Source organism: Onthophagus taurus, chromosome 2, assembly GCF_036711975.1.
Source record: "Onthophagus taurus isolate NC chromosome 2, IU_Otau_3.0, whole genome shotgun sequence".
Classification (NCBI taxonomy): Eukaryota; Metazoa; Arthropoda; class Insecta; order Coleoptera; family Scarabaeidae; genus Onthophagus; species Onthophagus taurus.
Genome location: NC_091967.1, coordinates 7682473 through 7696564, shown reverse-complemented (window position 1 = coordinate 7696564; position 14092 = coordinate 7682473). Strand labels below are relative to the sequence as shown.

General features: G+C 29.6%; 4 protein-coding genes and 1 long non-coding RNA gene across 6 annotated transcripts; 4 read left to right on the top strand and 1 right to left on the bottom strand.

Annotated features, from left to right (window-relative positions):
• The first annotated feature begins 38 nt into the window (after positions 1–38).
• Positions 39–5064, top strand: LOC111427302 (putative uncharacterized protein DDB_G0277255). 2 transcript variants are annotated; one of them, XM_023062369.2, is made up of 8 exons: positions 39–1407; positions 1488–2672; positions 2739–2936; positions 2994–3074; positions 3320–4392; positions 4468–4630; positions 4686–4834; positions 4888–5064. In XM_023062369.2, exons 1-8 carry the CDS (start codon positions 252–254, stop codon positions 4957–4959), a joined length of 4077 nt encoding a protein of 1358 aa, XP_022918137.2. In that variant the 5' UTR covers positions 39–251; the 3' UTR covers positions 4960–5064. The 2 variants fall into 2 exon arrangements, with proteins under 2 accessions (XP_022918137.2, XP_022918138.2); XM_023062370.2 differs by lacking the exon at positions 2739–2936 and having other exon boundaries at positions 40–1407.
• A 146-nt stretch (positions 5065–5210) lies between these two features.
• Positions 5211–6669, top strand: LOC111427228 (cytosolic iron-sulfur assembly component 1). Its single transcript, XM_023062245.2, has 2 exons — positions 5211–6000; positions 6059–6669. The coding sequence occupies exons 1-2, from the start codon at positions 5542–5544 to the stop codon at positions 6605–6607; spliced, it is 1008 nt and encodes a 335-aa protein (XP_022918013.1). The 5' UTR covers positions 5211–5541; the 3' UTR covers positions 6608–6669.
• Positions 6670–6925: 256 nt separating this feature from the next.
• Positions 6926–8106, top strand: LOC111427212 (NIF3-like protein 1). The gene is made up of 2 exons (XM_023062224.2): positions 6926–7688; positions 7738–8106. Exons 1-2 carry the CDS (start codon positions 6995–6997, stop codon positions 8004–8006), a joined length of 963 nt encoding a protein of 320 aa, XP_022917992.2. The 5' UTR covers positions 6926–6994; the 3' UTR covers positions 8007–8106.
• LOC139428954 (uncharacterized) lies at positions 7698–8554 on the bottom strand. Its single transcript, XR_011639636.1, has 2 exons — positions 8222–8554; positions 7698–8150 (listed from the first exon to the last, which is right to left on the bottom strand). It is a non-coding gene; the product is annotated as an uncharacterized lncRNA (long non-coding RNA).
• Positions 8555–8587: 33 nt separating this feature from the next.
• LOC111427210 (peroxisomal acyl-coenzyme A oxidase 3-like) lies at positions 8588–13932 on the top strand. Its single transcript, XM_023062223.2, has 11 exons — positions 8588–8910; positions 10700–10824; positions 11332–11493; positions 11552–11707; positions 11800–11947; positions 11999–12170; positions 12222–12555; positions 12606–12734; positions 12786–13128; positions 13183–13628; positions 13677–13932. The coding sequence occupies exons 2-11, from the start codon at positions 10702–10704 to the stop codon at positions 13794–13796; spliced, it is 2133 nt and encodes a 710-aa protein (XP_022917991.1). The 5' UTR covers positions 8588–8910; positions 10700–10701; the 3' UTR covers positions 13797–13932.
• Positions 13933–14092: the final 160 nt, after the last annotated feature.

The following is a 14092-nucleotide window of genomic DNA, read 5'->3' as shown; positions in this document are numbered from 1 at the left end:
AAAAATTATTTTCGCGCCATCTACGGTTGACAGTTATATATCAAATTAATTCAAACGATTCCAACCGTCAAAATCTCAAAATCATTAGTTTGTTTTTACTAAAAGCTGTTTAAACGCAAATTAAATTGCGATAATTTAAGCAGTAAATAAAATACCAAACTTAAAGAAAATCGCGTTGTTGGCCACCAAACATTTGTAAAATCCCATCAAAATAATGTCACATCATCAATTATACCATTAAAAGTATTATTATGGCAAAAAAAACACCGCCAAAGACCGATACTTTATCATCACAGGTATTGGAATACTTTCGAAAATATTCGGGTGATCAAAATTTATCGAGTTATCTCCGTGGAGTTCTTCCCCAACAACAACAAGAAAGTGAGGTTAGGAACACTTATGAAGAAAATAAACCTGATGATTTCATCGTTGGGAGTCAAAACAACTCGAAAATCGATCAAACAATTGAAAGAGAAGGTAATATTTCACCTACAAGTAGTTTAACATCAAACAGAAAATTAGAATGGGATAATGGAGCTGATATTGGGTATGAAAACAGCAACAAAATTAATTTGCATAAGAGTTTTTCATTACCAACACTTTTAACCACATTGGAGACGACTGAAAATCCTTTAAAACTTCCTCTTCTTGAATCTAAAAGAGACGCATCACCCAAGATTTATTTCTCAAGTACGGAATCAAGTGATAAATCAATAAAACCATCTAGTTCTTCAAGTTATTATAGATCTGACGAACAAGAACATAAATGTGATACAACAACATCTTCATCCTTCGCTTTTAAACCTTGGCCAAGTGAAAGAGACAAAAGAGTTGGTAGTCCGATGGCTCAATCAACACCAAATATAGACCGTCCAGGTTATAAACGAGTTTATTCTTCCGATTCACCATCAACAGTTGTTTCAAATGTTACAAAAAGTGATGATAATAATGGTCTTAAGACGACTGTTACCGAATTAAAATGTGTCGCAAAATTTAAAAAGAGTAAAATCATTCAATTAGCTCTTACAAAACCCATTGCGATCGATTGTATTAATTATAAATTGTGTAATGATAAAGATATTCAAACTAATGGGTGCGTTAAATCGGAATCAATCGGGATTCAAACTGAACCATTTCAGGAAATTATTAACAATAAGGAAGATTTTTCTAAAAAATTAGAACATATTGAAGAATTAGTTGATAAACCGGAAAAGCAAGTTGTTGAATATGTTAAATATGATGGTAATTCAAGTGAATGTCATAGTTCTAAGTCAATTGGAACAAATACGATTTCTGATTTAGTATCGAATTGTAATAGTTTTGAGTTTTTGTGTCCAGATGATATCCAAAGAGTAAATAAGAATTTAGAGGAAAATGATTTAATGGATGATGAAATGGGTGGAACAGGTAATTGTAACATAACCTTACTTTTTTGACACTTCAAAATTCACAATAAATTGAATTAATTGTATATAATTATATTTTAGATAAAACGTGTTTCAAGGAGAATTTAAAAGACAAAAATTCAAATCAAAATTCCGAAAAAAGTTTAAGTACTCCTTTGGGTGATATGATTTCTTGTAATCTCTCTGGAGGACGAAATGTGGACATTGAAAAAAGTTTAACACTTTTAAAACGATTATTAAAATCGAAACGGTATGATAAAATTACTAAAGAATATTTTATTAAAAAAATTATTGAGAAAATGGTTAAACTAAATTCGAGTAGCAGCGAAAGTTCTTTGTTAAACAATCAAAACGATTCAAATAAATCGGATGCTCATAAAAACAATGAAAATTCTTCAAGTTCTAAAGAAGTTTCAGAAAAGTTATTAGAACCATCTTTAAATACACGATTACATGAAAATGTACCGTGGGTTCAGGGAGCTTTTAACAAAAATGTGACATCAAAAAAATTAGAAATTAAAACGTTCTCATCTGACATTTTCCCAGAAAATAATCAGATAAAAAGAAAAGTTAAAGATCCTCGATTTACTTTAACAAATAGTGTTTTAAATCAACCACAAACTAATTCATCGTCCGATAATAACCAAAAAAATTGGAAAGAAAATTTGACTCAACCTGAGAAGCTTTTATTTGAATTAAATTCAAAAGGTGATGGTGATAAAACGAATAAAACAGATAGTAACACCGATAGTTTAGTGAAATTTGCTAAAAAAGAGCGTGAAAATCAACTAAATTGGATTAATAATGAGATTTCTCATTTAAATAAATTAAAGGAATTATTGCAAAAGAATTATTATGAAAGAAGCTTAAAAAAGGAAGAAAAAGTTAGCAATAAAAATGATAACGATTTAAAAAATGATGATTTTAAGAATGAGAGCCCTAACCTAGAAATTGAAATTTTAACGAAACCTCATATTGAAGATATGAAAAAAATAAAAAATTCAGCTGCTGTTTATATGATAACAACAGATAAATCACGTCATCATAAAGATAAACAAAGAAAAGATTCGAATTCACGAAAAAATAGTGACGTTAGAGAAGCAAAAATGGTTTCAAGTGAAGTTTACAAATCGGATAAACCATTTACTTGTATAAGAAGATACATTTTTGAAATTCCAGTTGAGTGTGAATGCGATTGCGATAAATATCCTTGTGCTCATATTAATGCCACATGTACTCAAGATATTTGCGGTTGCTCCGAAACAGGTAAAATAATGTAAAATAAAAAAAAGTGAGGTTAGATAAAAATATGAATAACCTCATTTTTTTTAGAAGTTGGTGTTCAACCTGAGCGTGTTATAATAAAAGAAACCTATTTAAGTCCTTCACGTTTAAATATATCTCAAAATCGATCACGATTAATTCCAGGTGTTAAAGAGAAAAGTAAAAATGTCAATGATTATGATTATTATTTAGATCCACCTGAGGAATTTCGTGATAAAAATACGCAAAGATCAGTTACACCACCAAGTAAAATTAACCAATTTTCAAATATTTTAATTCATGAATCATATAATTTTATTTTAGGGTATGATGAAGCATATGATAAATCGACTATGCCTAAACGAGGGTATGAGTATGCCTCAAAATATAGTGGCCAAACTCGCGGTAAGATTTAACTTTATCAACCATACAATTTTATTTTAATTAAAAGCAGTAAAAATAGATTTAATTGATTAAAATAAATTTTATGAATTCGAGGTTATGTTTCTAAATGTCATTTGAATTTTGTTTATCCCAAGTTGGTAACATTTCATTTTACTTTTAACTAATTTTGAGGTTATGTTGTTTTTATTTTTTTTTAAATGATCAGAATCGATTACAAATTTGATTAAGATTAATTAATTCTTTAGATAATAACCAACAAATTCCACTTAAAGAGGATTCATTTGATAAAGCTTCAATGACGCAACAATGTTCATGTGATAGAGGTGTTCAATGTTGTTGTACCACAACAAGAGTTGCGTCTCCTCAAACAGATATTGTACAAACTAGAAGTATTGGCCAAGATTGTAGATGTAAAAGTAAAGATTGTTTATTTGATAAAGGTGTTCAATGTTTATGTCAAAAGATGGTTGCATCACCACAAACAAGCCTTGCACAAACAATAAGTAGAAGTATTGAACCTGATACGATTTTCGAAAAACCTAAAGATAAAAGTGATTTTTCTTTTGGAACTAACACAGATGATAGATATAGAAGGCAATCTGTTGATTTTTCTTCAACAGCTAAAAATAAATCACCAAATAGATCTATTCCAACATACTCAAAATCCACTCCAGAATATCAAACCGATTATAAACAATATGCTAGTGAACCACAAAAAAGAAACTACCAACGAAGTCAAAAGAGAAATGTAAGAACACCAAGTTCATCATCGTCATCAAGTTCTCAAACAATTTTAATAAAAATATGCCCATGTTGTAAACAAAAAACGACACCTGTTAATAAAGCGATCAATAAATACAGAACAGTTCTTCAAGGACTTCCAGATGAAATTAATGAATCTTTATGTCAACCATGTCACCTAAATACTAAATTAACTGTAGATCCTACCACAGGAGAATACAAAATGGCTCCAGGACATATTTGTAACTGTTATACCTTAATGAGAACTCAAACGGTTAATAAAATAAAGCAAACTGTTAAAAAATTAGAAGAACTTGAACATGAAGCTACTGAGGAGAGTCGGTGTTCATGTTCGAAAAAAAAATGTAGGTGTAAAACGGTAGGTCGATCTAAAAAAGGGATTGCTTATACATTAACGTTGGAAGATGATGAATACACCGATCAAGAATCTCCAAAAAAAAAGAGATCGTTGGATGAAATTAAACTGAAAATACCAGTTCGGAGAAAAAAATCGAAACATTCAAGACGTCATAAAAAAAGGGATAAATCATCTGATCGTAGTCGGATGACTCTGCAAGTATGTTCGTGTGGTCGTGGGTCTGGTTGTTGTTAAAATTAAGAATGGTTTTGGACTTACTGGTTGATATTTTAGGATTACCTTTGTACTAATCGGCCTGCTTTTATACAAAATGCAGAAGATAGACGGAAAACATTAATCGAATTGGCTTATTTGAGAGAGGAAAGATGTCAAAAGTATAAACAATTATTGGCTAAAATGAGAGGAGTTGTTCCTGATGAAGAAGGAAATAAAAAAAGTGAGATTTCAATTTTTTAAGATTTCTTCATTAATTTTTCTTTTCTGGTTTTTAGCGAAAAAAGGTTTGTATTCCAGTGTTGAAATGAAAGAAATTACTGCAAAGAATTATAAAAAATTGCCGGAAGTTCAAAATAAATTAAAAGAACGACGTGAAAATAATAATAAAAAAGCTAATAGACTCTTAGCTGATATGTTTAATAAGGTATGATGGTTGATATTTGATAAATATAAAATGGTAATGAAAAATTCTTTTAGAAAGTACAACAAAATGCTCTTAAAGGTAATGTTCATCTATCTACAACATCAAGCGTCATTAAGTTTATATGAAATTATTTTTTACTTTATTAAAAAAAAACAATTTGTTTTGTATAGGTGATGTTTATACATAATGGAATAAGTACAATTGTTACCAAATATAAAGATTATTGTATATTTTTAGTTTTTTTGTAAGATTTTTGACAATAATTATAATAGCTATTTTAAAATAAACATTTTGATTTTTAAGGTTATGCTACTTTTCATTTTGACATTTGCAAATTTTACATTTTAGGTTATGTTATATTCACATAATCATCTTTATTTCACATTCCAATTATTCCATTCAAAGTACACTTAAAATAAATCATAACACTAAAACTCGATAAAAAATACTTACCTTCCTACTATTTACCAGATCTTTATCACGAAACCATCAAGGTACGTGACAGCACGAGTGCTCAAATATAATCATAGATAATCCCCTTGCATTAAATAATTACACTTATTTAAGTATTAAATCGACTTAAAACCTCGCCGATTTTACTTTAACTTAACCTAAAAACTTTTATTTACGCATTTCCTTTCGACATAACCTCAATTATACCAATTAAAACTTTGATCTTTGTATATTAAACAAAAAAAACTATAACAATGGGTAAACTCGAGCATGTACAAACGTTAACAAAACACGTGGGTCGTGTTTGGAATGTTTGCTGGCATCCGAAAGGGGAATTTCTTGCATCTTGTGGTGAAGATAAAACAATAAGAATATGGGCAAAGGACGGTAATCGATGGGTTAATAAAGCTATTTTAACCGATGGACATAAAAGGACTATTAGAGAAGTAGCATGGTCTCCGTGTGGTAAACTATTAGCTTCTGCTAGTTTTGATGGTACAACGTCGATTTGGGACAAAAAATCTGGTGAATTTGAATGTAACACAACATTGGAGGGTCACGAAAATGAAGTTAAGAGTGTTTCTTGGTCAAAATCTGGCCAATTATTATCTACCTGTAGCAGAGATAAATCTGTTTGGGTTTGGGAAGTTGCTGATGAGGAAGAATTTGAATGTGCTGCAGTTTTAAATGCTCACACACAAGATGTTAAAAAGGTAACAAGCAAAAAAAAAATATTTTTTTTTAATTAAAGACATCAATGTTGTTAATTAGGTTGTTTGGCATCCTTTTGAAGATATTTTAGCATCAGCTTCTTACGATAATACAATAAAATTATTTAAAGAGGATAAATCTGATAATGATTGGATTTGTGTTGGAACGTTAGAATCTCATGAATCAACAGTATGGAGTATATGTTTCGATAAAACCGGAACACGTTTAGCTAGTTGTAGCGATGATAAAACCATAAAAATTTGGCAAGAATACAAACCGAATAATCCCGAAGGAGTTCCTACAATCAATAACGAATCTACATGGAAATGTGTTTGTACTTTATCTGGTTATCATACAAGAACAATTTATGATATATCTTGGTGTCACTTAACTGGGTTAATTGCAACAGCTTGTGGAGACGATACGGTTAGAATATTTAAAGAAGACGAAAATTCCGATTTAAACTCGCCTACATTTAGTTTTGTGAGTTCTAATGAAAAATGTCACAATGAAGATGTTAATTGTGTTAGATGGAATCCTATGATACCTGGATTATTAGCTTCTTGTAGTGATAATGCGGATGTTAAATTATGGAATTTTAATGAATAGTTTTTTTATATTTTTTTTGATTATATATACTAAGAATTAAAAAATAAAAGTGTTGGTTTTAATTATTTTTTATTTAAAAATTTTGTAGGTTAGATTTTTTTTCACCATGGATATATTATTGTATTATGGAGGTTATATATTTTAAATGATGTTGAAATTATAAAAAAATTGTTTTTAATAAATAAATAGAGGGCATTAATAAAAATTAAATTAGAAATAATTATAATCTATTGATTATGTTTAGATTAGTTTAACTTCTTGTTTGAATAATATAATATACAAATTATTTCCCCCACCATAACCTAAATATTCAAATATATTCTTTTTACATAACCTAAAAGGTTGTACAGAAGAAAATAACATTTTTTGTTGATATTTTAGGAATAAATGTTATTATTTCGCAAATTATCGTCACAAATCTTACGTAGTGATCATTTAGTTTTCAATAAAAATATCTTTAAATCAATTCTTGCTCAAAATCGTTTAAACTCAAGTTCTAACCACAACGAAGTGTTGTTTAAAACATTAAAAATGGAAAAAAAAGCTGGAAAATATTTATCCGATATTTTAAAAACTCTCCAGGAATATGCTCCATTAGAATACGCTGAAAGTTGGGATAATGTGGGTCTTTTAGTAAATCCGATGTCAAACGAACCTATTCAAAATGTTTTATTAACAAACGATCTAACCGAGATCGTAGTGGAAGAAGCTATAAAATTACAAACTGGGTTAATAATAACATATCATCCAAATATATTTCGAGGATTGAAGAGTGTTTCAAATACATCTTGGAAAGAACGAATAATTATCCAATGCATTAAGAATAAAATTGCTGTGTATTCTCCACATACTTCATGGGATAATGTTAGAGGCGGTGTTAACGATTGGCTAGTTAAAGCATTTCCAGTTAAATCGCATAATATTGAGTTTATCAAAGAAAATCCGAATTATAATGTGGTAGGATCTGGTAGAATTTTTAGTTTAGACGAACCAATCAGTGTTTCAAAAGCTGTAGATTTAGTAAAGAAACAAATCGGGTTGGATTATGTTCGATTAGCTTTAGGAACAAACAAAACAGAATGTAAAGCAATTACTTTTTAACAAACATTTATTAATGATTTTCATTTTAGCTTCGGACATTAATGTGATTGCTTTATGTGTGGGATCTGGAAGTTCCGTTTTAAGTGGGGTCAAAGCCGACTTATATGTAACAGGAGAGATGCTTCATCATGATATTTTAGATGCAACCCAAAATGGAATTAATGTCATTTTATGTAATCATAGCGATTCCGAAAGAGGTTTCTTAAAGAAATTTAAAACCATTTTCACATCACTTTTAAATAATGATGTAAACGTTTTTGTTTCCGAAGTCGATAAAGATCCTCTAAAAACGGTTTAAAATACAAATATTTGTCTCAAAACAATATTAATTAATGTTATAAATTGTTTTGAGATGTTTAATGTTACAATTTCAAAATAAATAATTTGTATGTGGAAAATTTTAATCTTTTCCTCATCTGCGTGAACCAGAACACGTCTCCATCTAAAAATAAGATTTATTCAATAAACCACATCCTAGAACGCTGAATAACACGTGTGTTGAATATTACGCACGCATTTGTATTGTTTCTCGAGCCTAGTTTAGCAACACCCACTCCAAATTGTTTCAGACGATTTAATTTATTTATTAATTATTATATTTTACAAGCCAACCCTTTCCTACAAAAATTTTGTGTTATTAAGGCGCATGCGTCTCAAATCCACCACCAAACGATAAAACCCAACCCCAAAATAATCGAACAAAATTTCGACTAAAAAAATATTTTTAAAAATAAAATCATAAATTTAAATAAAACAACTGAAATAAGTTTTTATAAAACAGAGCTGCGTAAAGTGCCATAGTGTTGAGAATAAAAAGAAGAAGGGGATTTAGTTCAGTGGCTTTCAACATTTTTAAAAGCTTGACTTGAACGGCGAAGAATTCAGTCACTTTTTATACTACCTGTATACGCGGTTCGATTTCGTGTCTTTTACGCGTTATTGTAGTGAATCTTTTTTGGTGTTGAAGTAGGACACAAATCAATTTTTCATCTAAAGGAGTCACGTGATTTCGGCACGTGTATACACTTTGAAAAGAACTAAAAGCCGGTAAAAAGTAAAGTAAAAAATTCACCGGCGGGCGGCGATTTCTTGGTTAGGTGCCTCTCTTTTGTGTATTTGTGCGTTCATATCAATTAAGTAAAGTATCAATGAAACTATTGGTAAAAATAAATTTAATTGAGTGTTAAAAAAAAGAATAATAGGTGAGTTACTTAATTAAATATATTAGATTGGTTTGAGGATAATTTTATTTAACGAAAAAGGCGTGTTTTAGGTTTTCCGGGTGTTTTAATTTTAAATTCGTTTTAATTATTAACAATTTTCTTGTGTATTAAGAACATTGACACAACACCGGTCGTTAGCTGAGCTGAGTAAGCGAGTTATATTACATCATAAGAAGTTGTTACGGTGTGATGGCATCGTTTAATTTCTTTTTGTTCTTGGCCTTGACCGCGGTTTTAAAACTGTATTAATTTTTATTTTAAAATAAATTAAAATTAAATTATTATATTTAATTAAAAATTACTTCTATTTCTTTAATTATATTAAGGCTAAGTCAGTAGAATCTACATTACACTATCATAGTTCTATGTCATAGATCTATCATCATATTTATATCTTTGATGAAAAATATTACAATGTAATGTATACAATATTATAATATTTGGTATGACATAGAACTATGATAGTGTAATACCGGCCTAAGAGTACTACTATGTCTTGGGAACAGGTTCACAACTCGGCGGTCCGTTCGTGACGTCACGCATGCGTTCTAATTTTGAGACTCAGGGCTAAACCCGAATGTTTCTAGTTCTAGGTCTAGTGTTAGTTCTAGTTTTAGTTCAATAAAAATATTTAACATAGTAATATGTAGTACTAATTAGCGACACCTAGTACTGTCACTAAAACTTACACTAGACTTAGAACTAGAAACATTCGGGTTTAGCCGTTCGTCTTTAAGACGGCTAAACCCGAAAGTTTCTAGTTCTTGGTCTAGTGTTAGTTCTAGTAGTAATTCTTATTCGTGTTTAGTAACAGGTGACTGAGCGTGATACGTGGTTTAACGTATTGGTCCAATTAGCTAACGTAGCAGTCTGTTTAGATTCTACCGTACTTGAAAGATAATAGAAAAAAATCAAGAATCGGGCAAATGTCAAGATTTGTTGACATTGACAATTTAGTTATTTTTTTAAACAACTTATAGTACAATTTAGTAATTTTAACGTTTTTATAACCAAAATATTTCACTAAAACGCCATTTAATCATTTTGGAAAAAAAAAGGGAAAAAATTACAAATTTAGTTTTTTTTTTCGTTTTATATTATTAGTTCAAAATTAACTTCTATTCCAGATGTCGCTTTTCACTAAGTAACGACAAACTGACAACTGTCACTTTGACATTTAAAAATAACCTAATATTTTAATATAATAGAAATATTTTTTTTTACTTTAATTAAATTTCTTTACAAAAAAAAACACTTTATCATTTTTAAGATCTTAACAATCTTGCGTACCTACATCAAAACCATGTAAGTAAATAAGTATGTAGATAATGAACAAACACAACTATTTCATTTAAAGTACATTAAAGTAATTATTTACAGCCCCCACGTACTCGCTTAAATAAACACTGCTCGTATGTTCGTTATGTTACGTCCGTTTTTAATATTCACTCTTAGTTGATTGGTTGTAGTTTGTTCAATCAACAAAAAAAAACGAAACGTATTTCATGTTTAACCATTATTTTTTCATTGAGAAATTAGTTTTTAACTTTTTTATATGTAGTTTACATTGTAAGCACGTATTTAAACGTGGTACGATATATTGTTTGCTTACGTTACTCATGTGGTAGTTGAAATTCTAAACGTAGGCTTCTGTTCAACGGCGTTATCGTAATTTTATAGAAGAGTTGTAACAGGAAGTTAGTTAAAACATTTCCGTGCGGTTAGATTTTTTAACACATTTAACAGATTTTATGTTCATTAAAAATAGATATGGATACATCGTTTATTGAAGATTTACCAAAGGGTCCGTTGGATTTTTACAGAAAACAAGCAAGTTTTGATTGGAAAAGATTAAAATTAGTTTTTGAAGACCCGGATTTTTTAAAAGTAAAGGTAAGAAAGTGTATTATTTTGTTTTTAATACAAATCGAGCTGTTTTAAAAATATAATCTGATTCATCGTAAAAATAGTTCTGAACATGTTTCTTTTTGCATTTTTTAAAAGTTATCGTTTTGTACATGGCCTTGAAACATCAAAGCTTGATTTTTTTATAATTGTATTCGTCATCCCAAGATATTTTTTAGTTAGATAAGAAAGCTATCAAAATTCAATGTTGTTGGTAAACTTGACCTTCTTAGTAACTATGATATTAGCCAACAAAAAACGATTTAAGCTAATTTTTTGCGGTGTAACAATTCCCATTCACTACAATGAATGAAACAATTAATCAATGAACCATTAAAATGCATAAATATTGAAAATTTATGTAAAAAAATTTTTATATTCAAAATTTCCGCTATTTTTTATTTTTATTATGTTGGTTTTATGTCAAAAAATTTAATTTCAATGTCAATGTCATTTTAGTTTTTAATTTTATATTTTAATTAACCTTTTTTGTAGCTAAATGTATGGAAAACTTTGGAAAAAGATCCGCTTTTTCAAAGACCCGTTGTAACTCCAACAACAGATGAGCAAAAAAGAATAACGGCGCTTCAATTTCATCAATATTGCAAATATAACTTTTTACCACCTGACGCACACAATTTACCTTACAAAAGAAAAGTTAGTTCTTTTTTATATTTGTTTCTTTTTAATTCTAATATCATTTCTTTCTAATTAGACTAGAATCATAATGACGATTAATGAAGCTTTGGCGGTTTGTTTTCCCGATGTTTCTGTAAAATACGCCGTTGGAGTCAGTTTGTTCACTAACACTTTACAAACTTTAGGCACGGAAAGGCATCAACCCATTTTCCAAGCTGCTTGGAATCGAAAAGTAAAAACAATTTTTTTTGTCAATTCAGTTTTTGTGATTACTTAGGTTAGATTACTTATGTATACTGGAATCTAATAATCCTTCTTCTACAGATATTATCAAGTTTAGCTTTAACGGAAGTCTCCCATGGTAGTGATACAAAATCCGCGCGCACAACAGCTACTTACGATCCGAATACTCAAGAATTTGTTATTAATACACCAGATTTTGAAGCTGCAAAATGTTGGGTTGGAAATATTGGTAAATATACCACAAAAAAAATTAATTAAATATAACATTTTTTTATTTCAGGAAAAACATGTACAATGGCCTTATTATTCGCACAATTATACACTCAAGGACAATGTCATGGTTTACACGCTTTTGTTGTTCCGGTAAGAGATCCAAAAACTTTATTACCATATCCCGGAATTATTGTTGGAGATATTGGAGATAAAATTGGATTAAATGGAATCGATAATGGGTACATATTTTACAGAAATATTTAAATATGATTTAATTTAATTTTTTTTAGGTTTATAATGTTTGATAATTATCGGATCCCAAGAGAAAGTCTTTTAAACCGAACTGCTGATGTAACACCGGAAGGGGATTATGAGAGTAGTTTTTCTGAACCGGGAAAAATTTTGGGCGCCGCTTTGGAAAATTTATCAACCGGAAGAATGGGGATAAGTCAAGAAGGCGTTAACAATTTAATTTGTGCTGTTACCATTTCGATTCGATACGCCGCTGTTAGAAAACAATTCGCTGACAATGGAAATGGAAACGGAAATGGGAATGGAAACGGTTTTCCTTATTCAGGAAGAAACGATCACGTCGAACATCCAATTATTGAATATCAATTACATGTAATAATATTTCATTTTTAATTTATTCATTATTAACTCATTTTTTGTAGCAATGGCGATTATTTCCCTACGTTTCAGCAGCGGCTGTTTTAAAGATATTTGTCGCCTGCTTTACTGAAGATTATCTTTCGGCCGTTGAAAGAACAACAACTTCAACCTCAACAAGATTAAACGGCTTGGTAAATTAAAAAATCATCGAATTTAATAAATTAATTAATTAATTTTTTTAGAGTGATTTAGTTTCTGAAATTCATGCAATAATCTCAGCAGCGAAACCTTTAATAACATGGACTTGCCGTGATGCTATTCAAGAAAGTCGGGAAGCTTGTGGAGGTCATGGTTATTTAAAATCAGCTCGTTTGGGCGATTTACGTAACATAAACGACCCTTGCGTTACTTACGAGGGGGATAATAATGTTTTAGTTCAACAAACAAGTAATTGGTTGTTGCGGCAATGGATTGGGTTGCAACAAGAGGGAAAAGTTAATAGCCCATTAGAAACATGCGGGTTTCTAAGGGATTACAAAAATGTTTTAAACAAAACGTTTATTAGGGATAAATACGATTTTAACAGTAATAATTTTAATTAATTGTATTTAAAATTAATTTTAATCCTAATTTTTATAGTGATTAAAGATTGTTACGAGTGGTTGATAACTTACTTGGTAATGGATACAGATCTGATTCAACAAGTTTTAATAAAAAATGGTGATAGTAAGTTCAACGCTAGGAATAAATCTCAAGTTTATAGAGCTGCCCCTCTATCAAGAGCGTATGGGGAATATTTAGCGATCAAATATTATTGGAACTACATTCATACTGCTAAATTAGAAAGTAATCTTTTAACTGTCTTGGAAAAACTAGCATTTATGTATGGTTTATCATGTTTGGATAAACACATGGTTTATTTTTACAAGGGAAATTACGCAAACGGTCCAAAATTAATCAATTTAATTAAAGATGGGATCTTGGATCTTTGCACACAATTAAAACCGGATATTGTTGGTATCGTTGATGGATTGGCACCGCCCGATTTTGTTGTTAATTCCATTTTAGGTAGAGCCGATGGAAATGTAAGAATATAACACTTTAATATTTTGTTCTAAGTTCATATTTTTCAGTTATATCAACATTTAAAAGCTGAATTCTTCCAATCGCCTGGAGCGATGTCAAGACCAAACTGGTGGCATGAAATAATTATAGAAGATGCCCCCGATTTTAAAATAAGGTCAAAACTATAACAACTTACATAGGTTAATTAATTCAATATTAATTTGTACGATAATAATGTCTATTTTATATTAATGTCTATTTTATTATTGTGGGAAGATTTTGAGATTAAGAAAAAATATAATACGAAATAAAGTAATAAAATTATATGAAAAATTTGGTTTTTGGCGCTACCTATCCTTAGAAAGCTGAATTAAAATGTAACTGATTGTATCATGATTCACTAGTAGATGGCGCTTATATTATTAAAGGGAAATGTCACAATACATAACCTATAATATTTATAAATAATTAAAATTTTGGAATA